This window comes from Xenia sp. Carnegie-2017, unplaced genomic scaffold (assembly GCF_021976095.1).
Source record: "Xenia sp. Carnegie-2017 unplaced genomic scaffold, XeniaSp_v1 HiC_scaffold_13, whole genome shotgun sequence".
NCBI classification, from domain to species: domain Eukaryota; kingdom Metazoa; phylum Cnidaria; class Anthozoa; order Malacalcyonacea; family Xeniidae; genus Xenia; species Xenia sp. Carnegie-2017.
The window spans coordinates 4,653,574-4,666,227 of record NW_025813436.1 but is presented as its reverse complement, the minus strand read 5'-3'; the positions used below and the strand labels follow the sequence as shown (position 1 = coordinate 4,666,227).

The window sequence follows — 12,654 nt, the reverse complement described above, 5'->3', positions numbered from 1 at the left end:
TCACAAAAACGTTTCTTCATTGAGAAGTACACTTTAATTGGCAATGCCTACCGTAAATTGCGGCACCATATAATACGCTGTACGCATCATGTCAGCAGGATTGTGGTTGGTTCAACCATTTGCTCTCGATGGTAATTGTTGGAAGAGTTAGAGTCTTCAAATTTGAAAGTTTGAGTAACTCTGTCTTTCTCCTAGATCTCTAGGAAAGCGCCACACCGAAAAAAAAAGCTTGAAACTTGATAACCGTAACTGGAAGCTTGCTTTTGCATTTACTTATGAATAATAACAAGTATACACGCAAAACAGACAGTGCCACGGCGAATAATGATTTCACGCATCTTTTATTCAGTATCATAAATCGCAAACGAAACGGCAAACCATAATCTTTTTCGGAGGGCATGTTCGCGGGAGATGTGGTCAAAACTCTGCATGTGATGGAAGCGAATGCAAGATGACGAAGGTCAAACATAATTAGACACGAGAACATGACCACAAAGTCGAAACAAAATCAAACTCAACTTTATTCTTCGGCAACAAAACGATGGTAATCATGCCTTGATAGGTTGACATAATCTTTCGCTGTTGCATGAAATTCCGAATTAAGTTTACTCCACCGCACATGCTCAAATGTATTCATCGTCTTTTGACATTTGCGGCATTCAAAGTTTTGCTGGCAAAAAGATCACAGTCACGCCTGATGGCTGCAAACCACTACGACGTTTCTGGACTTTTTAAGAGATTGCAAGTTGAGACAAGGCGCTGCGATGTAGCCCCATGCGTGCTTGATGTCTTGAATTATTGACTAAATGTATATTGCAAACTGACGTTATTTTGGTAGAATTTTAACAAATGGCGCCTGTAGGATATTTACCTCCAGCAGGGCAAGAATATTGAAGTAAAACCTATAAAAGATTTGCCGAATATATAGACCAGAATGCGACTTCGATTTCAATATCTTTACTAAAACGATACATTAGACACTAAAAATCCATAGCCTATTCTCCATGAAACATTTTGTAAAATTTGTCACGAGAGAATTTAGACTAGACGAAAATTTACATGTAGTCTCGAAGAATTGTCCTGATATGGAATTTTAACAATGGGAGAGGGGCGGGGGGAGGGGTGACTTGCCCTCTAACACAAACCCGTTCGCAATCAGTGTAGTTATAACATTTTGGAATGAAGAGAGTTTTACCAAAAATATCTGTAAAGTTAAACTTCGTAGAATAAATAGGTCGCATCTCTCGAGTGTACTTGAACGAGAGAAAACAATCAAGTATAACGACAGGTCAGTATTTTCAAACATCGGAAAAAATCGGTGGGAAAAACTAGAGATGGAGAAAAAAATAATAATAAAATTTGACGCATCCCACGCGATACGATTTAGGTAAATGTACAGATAAACACAGTTTCAGACTTGCAAAATTTCAACTTTCTCTTCAATGGAGTCTTGAAGATGAAAAATGGTGTTATTGATACAAAGGTTTCGAAACACAAAGAAAAGTTTATGCAATCGAACGATGAAAACATGCGTTGGACATTTGTCAATTATTCATTCAAAATGGGATTTTACAATGAGAACTTACGACGATGAAAAGCATAAATATTTCAAAGGACCGAGCTCGCAGGCATAAATAAAATATACGTTGCATCATCGATTATTTAAGGGAGAAAAACAATATAAAAGAAAGGATTCCTTAGAAATCAGTCTTTCGTTGATAAGGCCAATAAAGTGGCCATTTATGCTCATGCACGATAGTCTAAATAGTCGAAATGAGAGCTGGCAGACGGCCGACACAGACATCTGCCAACAACATAAGCTAATTGCCTAGAGCCATGACAACCGGAGTCAAAAGCGCCGGCATGAAAGTCATAAGCCATAATGAGGACATTGATTTTTGGAAACTCGACGACTTCATCAATTCACACTCTTTTCGCCGGATGAAAACTAAATTCCAACTTTTCTTTTACGATCGTTTTGTTTTGATACTCACACCGGTCGAGAAGACGTTACTGGATGTAATTTACACGGATTTGGACATTTTCGTTGCCGTTTGGGAAGCGGAGAACTGTCTTCCAATAACGAATTCGGAGCGAGGTCGTGGAAGCGATGACCGACGTGAAATAACCGGAGTGATTGTGACTCGGAATGCATGTTCAACGATTCCATTTGAAAGCATTACAAAGGGTGAATGGAGAACAATGAGTGAAAAAAATATATTCACACGTGCCAGTTTGAAGGATGTACGTGCAATAGGCATGCTAAACGATATATGTAAAAATCCAAAGGAAGACCATGGGCGAACTGAAGTGCACATCCACTCAAAGGATGAACTATGTAGGGAGAGTAATTTCGTAAACGATGACCTCACTACGACATCTGGAATGTGTGCAGATTTATCGACCGATACTGACCAACATCTTGGAGGAATGCGGTCGTTTGATGATGTGAGCACGAAAACCGGATCAGAATTCAATACGAGCTGTGTTATCGACATGAAGTCCGGAGTGGAAGCAGACTGGAGGAGGGATGGAGTCGATGAAGCGAGAAATAAAGACTTCAGTATGACGCTTGCACTGTCGTTAAGAACAGATAAAACAAACTTTGACCATGTTAAGAAAGACGCGAAACATGACCAAGAACCAAGCACCGGGTTGCTTTCGAAAACGAAGCACAGAACCAAAGTGCGACAGAATTTGATTGTCGCCGCAATTTTGCTGGCAATTGCGAACTTTCCAAATCCCGTTGTTTCACGAGCTGAAAACGAGCTTTTCACGAAGGCATTAGGCCACTGGGTGATCTCGCAGTTCATGCTACTGCCTTTTCGGATGTTCGAAAGATTTGCAATGATGGAGGAACTGATCGTACAGTACGACCGTCTTTCTCAAGTTACATTACGTAAACATAGCAAAAGAACCCGAGAGAATGTAATGGAAGCAATGCAAGTTGTGACGGGGACTGCTGCCGAGAATACAGCAACAATTGGCATCGAGACTACGGCTACGTCGCTTGGTCACGCGGCCGCAGGCGTCGTGTTAGCGGTATTTGTTGACATCGCCGTGACGGCCAGCATGTTGGCACGTGCTAAAGTACGCAAAGACCGCGGGAAAATCACCGTGAGACAATACAAACGTGAAGTACGTGACCGGATATTCCAAACCGGATGTCAGTTTGTCGCCGGCACAACCGGCACTATCGTTGGCCAAATAGTAGTGCCAGTGCCCGTAGTGGGCGCGGCCATCGGTGGGTTCGTTGGCAGTTTGGTAGGACTCGGCGTAAGCAAGGGTGTGACGAAGATACAACGGGTGGTGGAAAGGTTTAAAAGACGTAAAGTGCTGATGATGATCAAGAACGAGCACACTTCTAACACGTGAAACATGGCTGTGGCACAGTATGGGGAATATACAGTAGGTCCACTTTGCTGTGCAACTGGCTGCTCTATATTTAATTAGATTACTGACTGCCGTCAGCCATTTCATCATTCCAATTGGTCAAAAAAAGCAATTGACAGGCTGCCACTATGGTGATCACACTAGTAATAAGATATGCATGGTACGAAAAATTGGAGTGGCTCTACTGTATATTCATTATACTGCGACTGTGGGTCGAGTCAATTTCTCAAGCACGTCCTTTATTTTATATACAATTAATCCAAGACACCTGGTACATATCATAGCTGGCAAGGGAGGTGGGGTGGTGGCGGGGTAGATACTGGGGTTTGCTTAAGCGGATCCAGCGTTCGTCAAAATAAATTATGGCCGCTCAATATTAAATTCAAAGTATTTTCAGAAAAACCCTTACTGGTTTTGAATTTCTAAAGAATATAATTTTACCAATGGATTTGCCTCTAAGGTACTTAGAAATGTAAATACATGCCAAAATGTGCCGCAGTAATTTATTTTGACTTACCCTAGATCCCCCACTGGGAGTTGGTATATTTTGTTAGACACTCCAATAATTTACAGTAACCTCGCCTTAACGATTCTCTACAAAATTAACGTAACCACTCGTCACTTGAAGTGCTTATGAAACCGAAGTTTCCATATAGTTTTCTTAGGGTAATGCAAAGACCATTTAAACGACGTACGGAACCATTTCTCTCTAGAGAAATTCAATCTTGTCCATTATTCAACTAACAGCACTGTGACATCACATTACGTAATTAGATTTAGGAAATGGTAGTTTTCTGTGACGGTGTATAGGTGCTTTTGCTTTGCCACCTATACACGTATTCATATATTTAATTCGACTTGTAAAAAATAAAATGTTTTCACGATGATAAAATGAAAGTTCTTTGAAATGATATAATTCAATGTAATGCCACAATGATGTTATTTGTTTATCGTAAATGATCCAATAAACGCTTCGTATTAATGAGCGCCCCAAAGCAAGAGTTTGTGATAGAGCCGGCTCTCGCTATTATGGTAAGATTATAATAGCGAGTCGTGGAATGGGCTCAAAAATGCGTTTAGTATTATTGCCGAAGGCAGAGTTTTTCCAGTCCTTCGCCGAGTTTCTATAAGATGTGAACTCTGCAAGCATTAAAATGAGTGTTATTACACACCTTGTGTCCTCGTGAATCGGACATGTGTCCTTGTTAACTAAAATATGTGTCCTTTACAAAAAAGAATCGAAATATATTCTAATCTGAAATCTTGTCACGAGGTAGTAATGGGAGCTTTTTTCAATTGATTTTGGCATGAATTTGCACTGAAAAAGGGGCGATTTCCGGGAAGAAAAAATTCAAAAACGATCTTAATTCGATCGTTTACGTAAAATGCTCGAAAGCAAAAAAAATATGAAGAATCAATGAATGCGAATGAGCTGAAAGTTGAAAGATAATGTGAACAAGGAAATCGACCATAACTCACTCGTGAAAATGCTCAGGAAGTCAAAATTGTCTTTGTAAAGATTTCTCATTTTTTAAAGGCATATATAACCAATATTTTGCTATGCAACTTATGTTTTCATTATATGAAGCAATTGTATGAAGCAATGTGACGTCAGACGTTGTATGAAGCAATGTGACGTCAGAAGTTGTATGAAGCAATGTGACGTCAGAAGTTGTATGAAGCAATGTGACGTCAGAAGTTGTATGAAGCAATGTGACGTCAAAAGTTGTAAGAAGCAATGTGACGTCAAAGTTGTATGACGCAATGTCAACCGACAATGACGACATCACTGAGAAGTTAAGTGCTTTATTGTGTTACTCACATATAAATAGAGTCACCTAAAAAACCAGTCGAACAAAACATTTAACGTCAACACCTTACGCATTAGTTACACCATATTCATCAATAAAAATACTATTGTGCTATAAATACTGACAGATGAATATCTCAAAGTGAATCGCTACATCTCATACATCTCATATATCCCTATTACTAAATACAAGCTTTCTTTCAACAAAAAATTCACAAGCGATAACCGTGTCTTTTCAACAAAATTATGAGAAGAAACAAAGACACGCGCTTTTAATACATACAACAACAAAAAATTGCAATGAGAACGAGTATATTCAGACTGCGCATGCTCACGGAAGAATCTTTGCACGGCGGACGTAGGTCTTCGGTGGGGCCTGCTGTTAACAAAACGACAACACCAGTGCTACGCATAGATTCTGAAGAAATGGAAGAGGTTTCAATTTTCGAAGATGAGTTCATCTCAGTTGAAGGAGATGCCATTTGTTCCTTCAATTGCGTCATGGCAGCTGATTTGGTTGCCTTCTGCGCATGCGACGACATGGTGGATGATTTCATTGGCTCCAGCGCTTGCGTCGACATGGTTGACGATTTCATAGGTTCCTTCGCTTGCATCGACATGGTGGATGATTCCATTGGTTCCTTTGCTTGCATCGACATGGTGGATGATTCCCTTGGTTCCTTTGGTTGCATCGACATGGTGGATGATTCCATTGGTTCCTGCAATTTCGTCATAGACATTTTGACGGTTGGCATCATTTCATCATAGGTAGACATCACAGGTTCATCAGTTTTCGAAAAATTTCTCTTCGTCATTGGCTTACTTGACATCAATTCCGTTCGAAGTAAGCCTGTCGTCGAGAATGCAAAGGAAGTTGTCACCGCCATAAGAGGTTCAGTAACAGAGAGAACTTGTGACGACGAGTGCTCGAAGGCGGAAGTGGATGCTGGCATCATCGTCGGTTTTGCAACTGAGGGCGTAGGATTGAGGCTGGGGCTTGGGGACGAAGACTTTGCCGGAAAGAGAGTGTAGTTAACTTTGCATAAGTCGGTAGAACAACATCCATACTTAAGGCACGTCTCGCCGGGTGAAGTTTTACAATGCTCAAATCGGTTACAAAGACCAGGAGACTGGCATCCTGAATAGAATATTATTACACTTTCAATAAAATGGACGGCACACCTTTGAATTTCTTAAAAAACACTCTAGCAGTAGGGAGTTCACGATCACACAATTTCAAAGTCGAACAATGGGGTTGACCAAACTAAACTAAACACGACATAGATCGGAGCACGTGATCTTGCTATACACAGCATAGATCGAGCATGCGACCTTGCTGTACACAATATAGATCGAGCACGTGATCATACTATACAAGGAATTGATCGAGCACGCGACCATGCTGTACACAACATAGATCGAGCACGTGATCCTGCAATACAAGGCATAGATCGAGCACGTGACCTTGCTATACACGACATAGATCAGACAAGGGACGTTCTCTACACGACATAGATTGACGTTGCTCAGCATTGCCAATAAAATTATTGCTTTAGACAAAGAATGATCGAAAAACAAAACACATTCACCTTCGTCTACTTTAATCCATAACAAACAGCTGATGGGTGTAAATTATGAGCTTGTGATAAATCTGGTAAAACCATTTTGGTTTCTATTCACTAGTCACTAACTAAGTGCAGTAAATACTTTCTGAATACTTTGTAACATACTTATAACTTTTTTACAGTACCCCCAAGGAAACAGTGTGTTTAGTGGCATAAGAAACGCCGTTGACTATCGCTCACGAAAAAGAAGAGGGCAACAACGGGCCATGGTTTTAAGGCCAAAATATAAGAGCACGTAGGAGTTAAAGTGTGCTTATCGGCAAAAACTTTTATTAGCGATATCAAAACTTAGTGTAATATCTAACGTATGGATGGAAAATTGTTTTCAATTTGGTCAAATTTTCTTGTGATGGAGGTTTAAAGTTGCCTTTCAATGGACCTTGTCCGTCGTGGCATGAAGTCTGGGTCTAGCCAAATTCTGACGTCATCCAAGGTAGTTGGTATATGTATCTTGTATTGAGGAATCCCTTGCATGACGTCACAAAGGTAAGTCGTTCCAGACTTTTCGAACGACGGAAAAGGTCCATTAAGAGGAGTATTTTTGCTAACTTTAAATAGCAATAAAAATGGAACGATCTTACATTGTTAAACCTAAATTTATTATCGCTGTTAAAAATTTTTGCCGGAAGGCGCACTTTAAACGTTCATCAAATTCGTTTCACTAGTTCAAAACAACTGCTTCCCGTAGTAAAATTACACGGAGTTTCCACATATCATGTTAACGCACTTCATGCAATTGCCAAATATCACAAAATTTTTAATAATTGCAAACAGATTTGATGTGTATGAGTACTAAATCCTACCCCCCATGAACTTTTTAAAATTATGGAACAACATTTCATCTTCATAATATTGACTTAATTGTTTAAGTCATGCAGAGCATCAGATTGTATTTTTATCTCATTTTCAAAAATTTGCCCAATAACTTCCTGTAACTTGCCCAACTAGATGAAAGATTGGGGCAGGGAGGGGTGTATCACCCCCATACCCCCCCCCAGACGTTTTGGCATTGTATGTACTCATAATAGCCCCACATTGAATCAATAACAAGCGAAAGGCCAGCAGGAGCCTGAAGATAACAATAAAACAGCATGCATGAAATAATCAAAAAATGACAGAAAAAAGGAAACTAAAGAAAAATCCGAGAATGGCATGCATGCACCTTTAGGTCAGCTCGGTGGGTACCTTATTTTCATTGGGAAAATAGTTGTGTGAGAAAAATCCCAGCTTGAACATTTCATCTGCTAAGTTTTGTTGTACAATGAAATATTTCATACCTTTCTTGACTAATATTGAACCATTACTTGTCCTAACTTCCGCAGCAAAGCAAATTCTTCTCCCAGCACACTCTGTTATAGGTTTATTGAAACATAAAAAATCGTGTGCACATGAGCAATTCAGAGACAGTACACCTGAATAAAACAAAAACAACATCAATACACACAAAGTTACAGTTTCAAGATTTCTTCCAATGTAAAAGTACGCATAAAAATCAAAGCTTCATTAGATTTAAATGAAGAAATAAATGGACGTGTATTGAACATGCAATTTTTTACAAGATTTGGTCTGATGAGCTTGGACTCTCCCACCTGCTTTAGATGGTTGAAAAATCAAGAACAGGGGGGAGTTTTTGAGCACATCCGATCTAATGTGTTTGCATATAAGATCACACTGGACATGCAAACCAAAAATGTTCCCTTCATCATCATGCACTGCGAAATTGGTCCTGCTATGTAAATTCTGGGTTTGCTCGCTGCACTAACAGTAAATTTCAAACAGAGGAAAGGAATAATAAGGCTACGAGACTTATATTGCATAACCTACTGTTGTGGGTTGGCTAGGCCACTACAGCCAATTGCTGCCAGCAAGCAAGATAGCTTTTCTGACATTCAAAAAGTCATTTCGTAATGGCTTTTTGATTTTGATATTTGTGAATTAAACTACAAAGTGAATGGACTTTGAATAAAGCATTATAATTTACGAAACAGCTCAAAAGCATGTGGAGTATGTGGGGGAAACCTTTCTCTAATATTGGATTGACCCATACAAAAGAAATATGAGCTTGAAAGATGGGAAGGGGATAGCTTTTGAATTGAGAGACATCTTTTTCAGTATGATAAAAAATGTGCCACATCAAAGTAAAACTTTTGCCTTCCGAAGTATAAAATAATATAAAATAGTAATACATTTTGAAGTTTAGTTAAGTGAACACAAACAATATTTAAAGCAATGATAGTTTTGTCTGACTTCAATAGTTTCTTTTTCACAGAGAATAATAGTAGGCAAAATTTATGAAAAAATTGCAAACAGCTTCAAATTACTCGACATAATTACAAAATGACAATACCAGGCATGCACTGATTGGTCAATAGCTGACATCACATCAGCCCATATGCGAACTGGGGAGACCTTTGAGAGAGCTTGGGTGCATAGCAGGGTAATGCCAAGTTCAAAGGTCCTCTCTATTGCTTGTTTGCACAGTAAACACATTATATTTCTATAGTGAAACACAGACCTTACTTTAACTCGCTCAAGACATTCTAGAAAAGAACTAGTTTAATTTCTTGCTCTACTTCAAAAGCTGTCTACATTAAGTCCGCCAATGGCCATTGTTATTTTGCAGTTTCAAAAGGGGCAAAGAAACCAGGAGTTGTTCAACTTGGGACGGGCTGGTAAATTTTAACATTGCTACCCAAAATGCATAAATAATAAATTATTTATCTCAAGAAAATTCAATGTATTCCAATCAAATAGTTCTAGGCATTTTTACTGCAAACCAAAATTTACAACCCTTATACGTAGAAGAATGCAGCAGAAAGAGTATGGCTAGCTATGAAACAGTCGCTTCCAACTATGTACAAAACCTGAATTTCCAAAATTTGTCATTAATATCACCATGACATTACTTGAATATTCAAATTTACTGCACTTATAAACATGCAAATCAATGTGAATTATTTTGCCGCTTTAGGCATTCCCACAACTCAACTTTCTCACATTCCTTTACAAGAAATCTGGAGAACAAATTACATACCAGCAAAAAACGATGCAAATAATAGTACACCAAACATGTTAGACCAAGCCATACCTAGAAAAAGACAGCTTTCATTCAGTTATTGTGCTCGCAACAGGCTTACAAGCTGAGTTTGTGATGGTCAATGTTTATTATGATGTAATTTTGCCAATTTTGTGATGGTCAAGTAAAAAATAATCCGTCGAATTCTGTCACAATCCGATGCCGAATTATGTCAATTATGTCGCATTAATATTGTTCGGTTATTTATAGTATTGTGCAACTGGAATTTTGTTTTCAAAACTTAACACGCGAAACAAATAAATAATTAAAAGCCCACGTATTATCATTGAATTACATCTCCAAAAGATTTTCAAGAACATATGCCACAAAATCCACAGCGGTATTCTCGCAGTTCAAAGAGCATATGAGTCATTCAAACGAGAAAAAAAATCCATATCGAAATTTGGCATGCACGTTTAAAGAAAATTCCAAAAGCTTCCTTCGGAACTTCGAACGAAGAAAGCAATGAACGTACAATGTGGTACCGCCAAATTCTCACTAAAATCACAAAGCTTTATGGAAGGTCAAAGCATTTGACACAATCACATCTTAGCATTAATCATTACGTAAAATCCGGGATGAAGTATCAAAGGGAAAATGGAGCAAATAGTAATTGAACGAAAAATAATGGTCAATTGTCTTTCATGACAGACTTTAATTCATGTAATTTTCGTTACTATACAAAAAGGAGGTGACATGTCTTTACGTTTAAACATATTTTGGCTTTTACACAACATTTAAGTGGATGTTATGAAAGCAAAGCTCAAACAAAGTCGCACAATGAACATGAAATCGATAGCACAATACATAACGCTGACTCGCTTGAAAAGCCGGTCGATGCCAAACATAACGCCTTCTTCAAACGTACGCGTAGCATTTTTTGTTATACGAGTCGTGGTTAGCCGTGAAAAAGCGTACACTTGCCATGCAGTTCAACAGCAACAATTGTTTAGGAAAACACTAACAAAACAACGACCCAACAATGGATAACTACTATATTACGACATCAAAAAAAATGGATTTACAGTCGCACATCAGTTAGAACAAAACTTTCTACTAACCGCTGCGTTTTAACTCGTCGAAAAGGAACCCAGTTGAAGAGACGGTTTGAAGCAGTTTTCAAGTTCCTTATATCGTTGGTAACTCGATATGAGCTAAAATTGCCAATGGCGCCTTTTGTCTTTGTGTGAAGGGCATGCAAATGCAGAATGTACGGAATTTTCTAATAAATTACCATAATTTATGACTTGGTAATGTGGTAAATGACGTCATGTAGAAGGGTCAGTGGGTCAGTGGTCACATTGTTTGAGAAAATATTGCGCTTACGTTAACTTTTCGTAATTTGTTTGAGAAAGACTATTCTACAGTATTGACCAAGAAGCATATCCCTCACCACGGGTGGGAGGCTTTAGTGTCATAAGTGAATTTTTTCGGCCGTGCGTGAAGAGATTGGAACTAGTTGAATTGCTGGCTTCAAATTTTGGCGAGCCTCAGAGTTTTTCCACAGCTCATCTGTTTAGGACAAAAAATACAGATGCGATTTATTATTTATGTTTTTATTGCCGTCCACGAAAATCATAATACACAGTGTTGATCAAATAGCGTGGGGTGGGGTGGGTGGTGATGGGAAGGTTAGGGAGTGTTTAGTCAAAATACAACAATAATAACTTTATTTACACACGGTACTATTTCACTGAAGTTGCAATTGTTAAAAAAAAATGAAATATTGATCTTCCAATGCCTCTAGATGCTGGGTTTTCAGTAGTGGATCCAGCGCTCGTTCTAATAAATTATGGCCGCTCAATTTTAAATTCAAAGTATTTTCAGAAAAACCCTTACTGGTTTTGAATTTCTAAAGAATATAATTTTACCAATGGATTTGCCTCTAAGGTACTTAGAAATGTAAATACATTCCAAAATGTGCCGCAGTAATTTATTTTGACTTACCCTAGATCCCCCACTGGGAATTGGTATATTTTGTTAGATACTCCAATAATTTACAGTAACCTCCCCTTCACGATTCTCCACAAAATTAACGTAACCACTCGTCACTTGAAGTGCTTATGAAACCGAAGTTTCCATATAGTTTTCTGAGTGTAATGCAAAGACCATTTAAACGACGTACGGAACCATTTCTCTCTAGAGAAATTCAACCTTGTCCATTATTCAACTAACAGCACTGTGACATCACATTACGTAATTAGATTTAGGAAATAGTAGTTTTCTGTGACGGTGTATAGGTGCTTTTGCTTCGCCACCTATACACGTATTCATATATTTAATTCGACTTGTAAAAAATAAAATGTTTTCACGATGATAAAATGAAAGTTCTTTGAAATGATATAATTCAATGTAATGCCACAATGATGTTATTTGTTTATCGTAAATGATCCAATAAACGCTTCGTATTAATGAGCGCCCCCAATCACCAAAGCGAGAGTTTGTAATATAGCCGACTCTCTTTATTATGGTAATATTATTATAATAGCGTGTCATGGAATGGGCTAAAAAATGCGTTTAGTATTATTGCCAAAGGCAGAGTTTTTCCAGTCCTTAATCGTTTACGTAAAATGCTCGTAGGCAAAAAAATATGAAGAATCAATGAATGCGAATGAGCTGAAAGTTGGAGGATAATGTGGAAGAACAAGGAAATTGACAATACTCACTCGTGAAAATGCTCAGGAAGTCAAAATTGTCTTTGTAAAGATTTCTCATTTTTTAAAGGCATATAAAACCAATATCTTGCTATG

General features: G+C 38.3%; 2 protein-coding genes across 2 annotated transcripts; one reads left to right on the top strand and one right to left on the bottom strand.

The window, feature by feature from the left end:
• The first annotated feature begins 1,695 nt into the window (after positions 1 to 1,695).
• On the top strand, positions 1,696 to 3,623 carry LOC124459454. The gene has a single exon (XM_047008903.1). The coding sequence runs from the start codon at positions 1,837 to 1,839 to the stop codon at positions 3,373 to 3,375; it is 1,539 nt and encodes a 512-aa protein (XP_046864859.1). The 5' UTR covers positions 1,696 to 1,836; the 3' UTR covers positions 3,376 to 3,623.
• A 1,560-nt stretch (positions 3,624 to 5,183) lies between these two features.
• On the bottom strand, positions 5,184 to 11,106 carry LOC124455767 (putative uncharacterized protein DDB_G0290521). The gene is made up of 4 exons (XM_047006404.1): positions 10,966 to 11,106; positions 9,863 to 9,916; positions 8,106 to 8,240; positions 5,184 to 6,341 (listed from the first exon to the last, which is right to left on the bottom strand). Exons 2-4 carry the CDS (start codon positions 9,912 to 9,914, stop codon positions 5,476 to 5,478), a joined length of 1,053 nt encoding a protein of 350 aa, XP_046862360.1. The 5' UTR covers positions 9,915 to 9,916; positions 10,966 to 11,106; the 3' UTR covers positions 5,184 to 5,475.
• Positions 11,107 to 12,654: the final 1,548 nt, after the last annotated feature.

What these genes read in the sequence shown, in the direction of transcription:
- LOC124455767 (XM_047006404.1), bottom strand. Translation starts at nt 9,914, where the DNA reads ATGGCTTGGTCTAACATGTTTGGTGTACTATTATTTGCATCGTTTTTT. An exon ending in ATTTGCATCGTTTTTTGCTG is followed by an intron (nt 8,241 to 9,862) that starts GTATGTAATTTG and finishes TGTTTTATTCAG; the next exon opens with GTGTACTGTCTCTGAATTGC. An exon ending in TTCAATATTAGTCAAGAAAG is followed by an intron (nt 6,342 to 8,105) that starts GTATGAAATATT and finishes TATTCTATTCAG; the next exon opens with GATGCCAGTCTCCTGGTCTT.
- LOC124459454 (XM_047008903.1), top strand. Translation starts at nt 1,837, where the DNA reads ATGACAACCGGAGTCAAAAGCGCCGGCATGAAAGTCATAAGCCATAAT.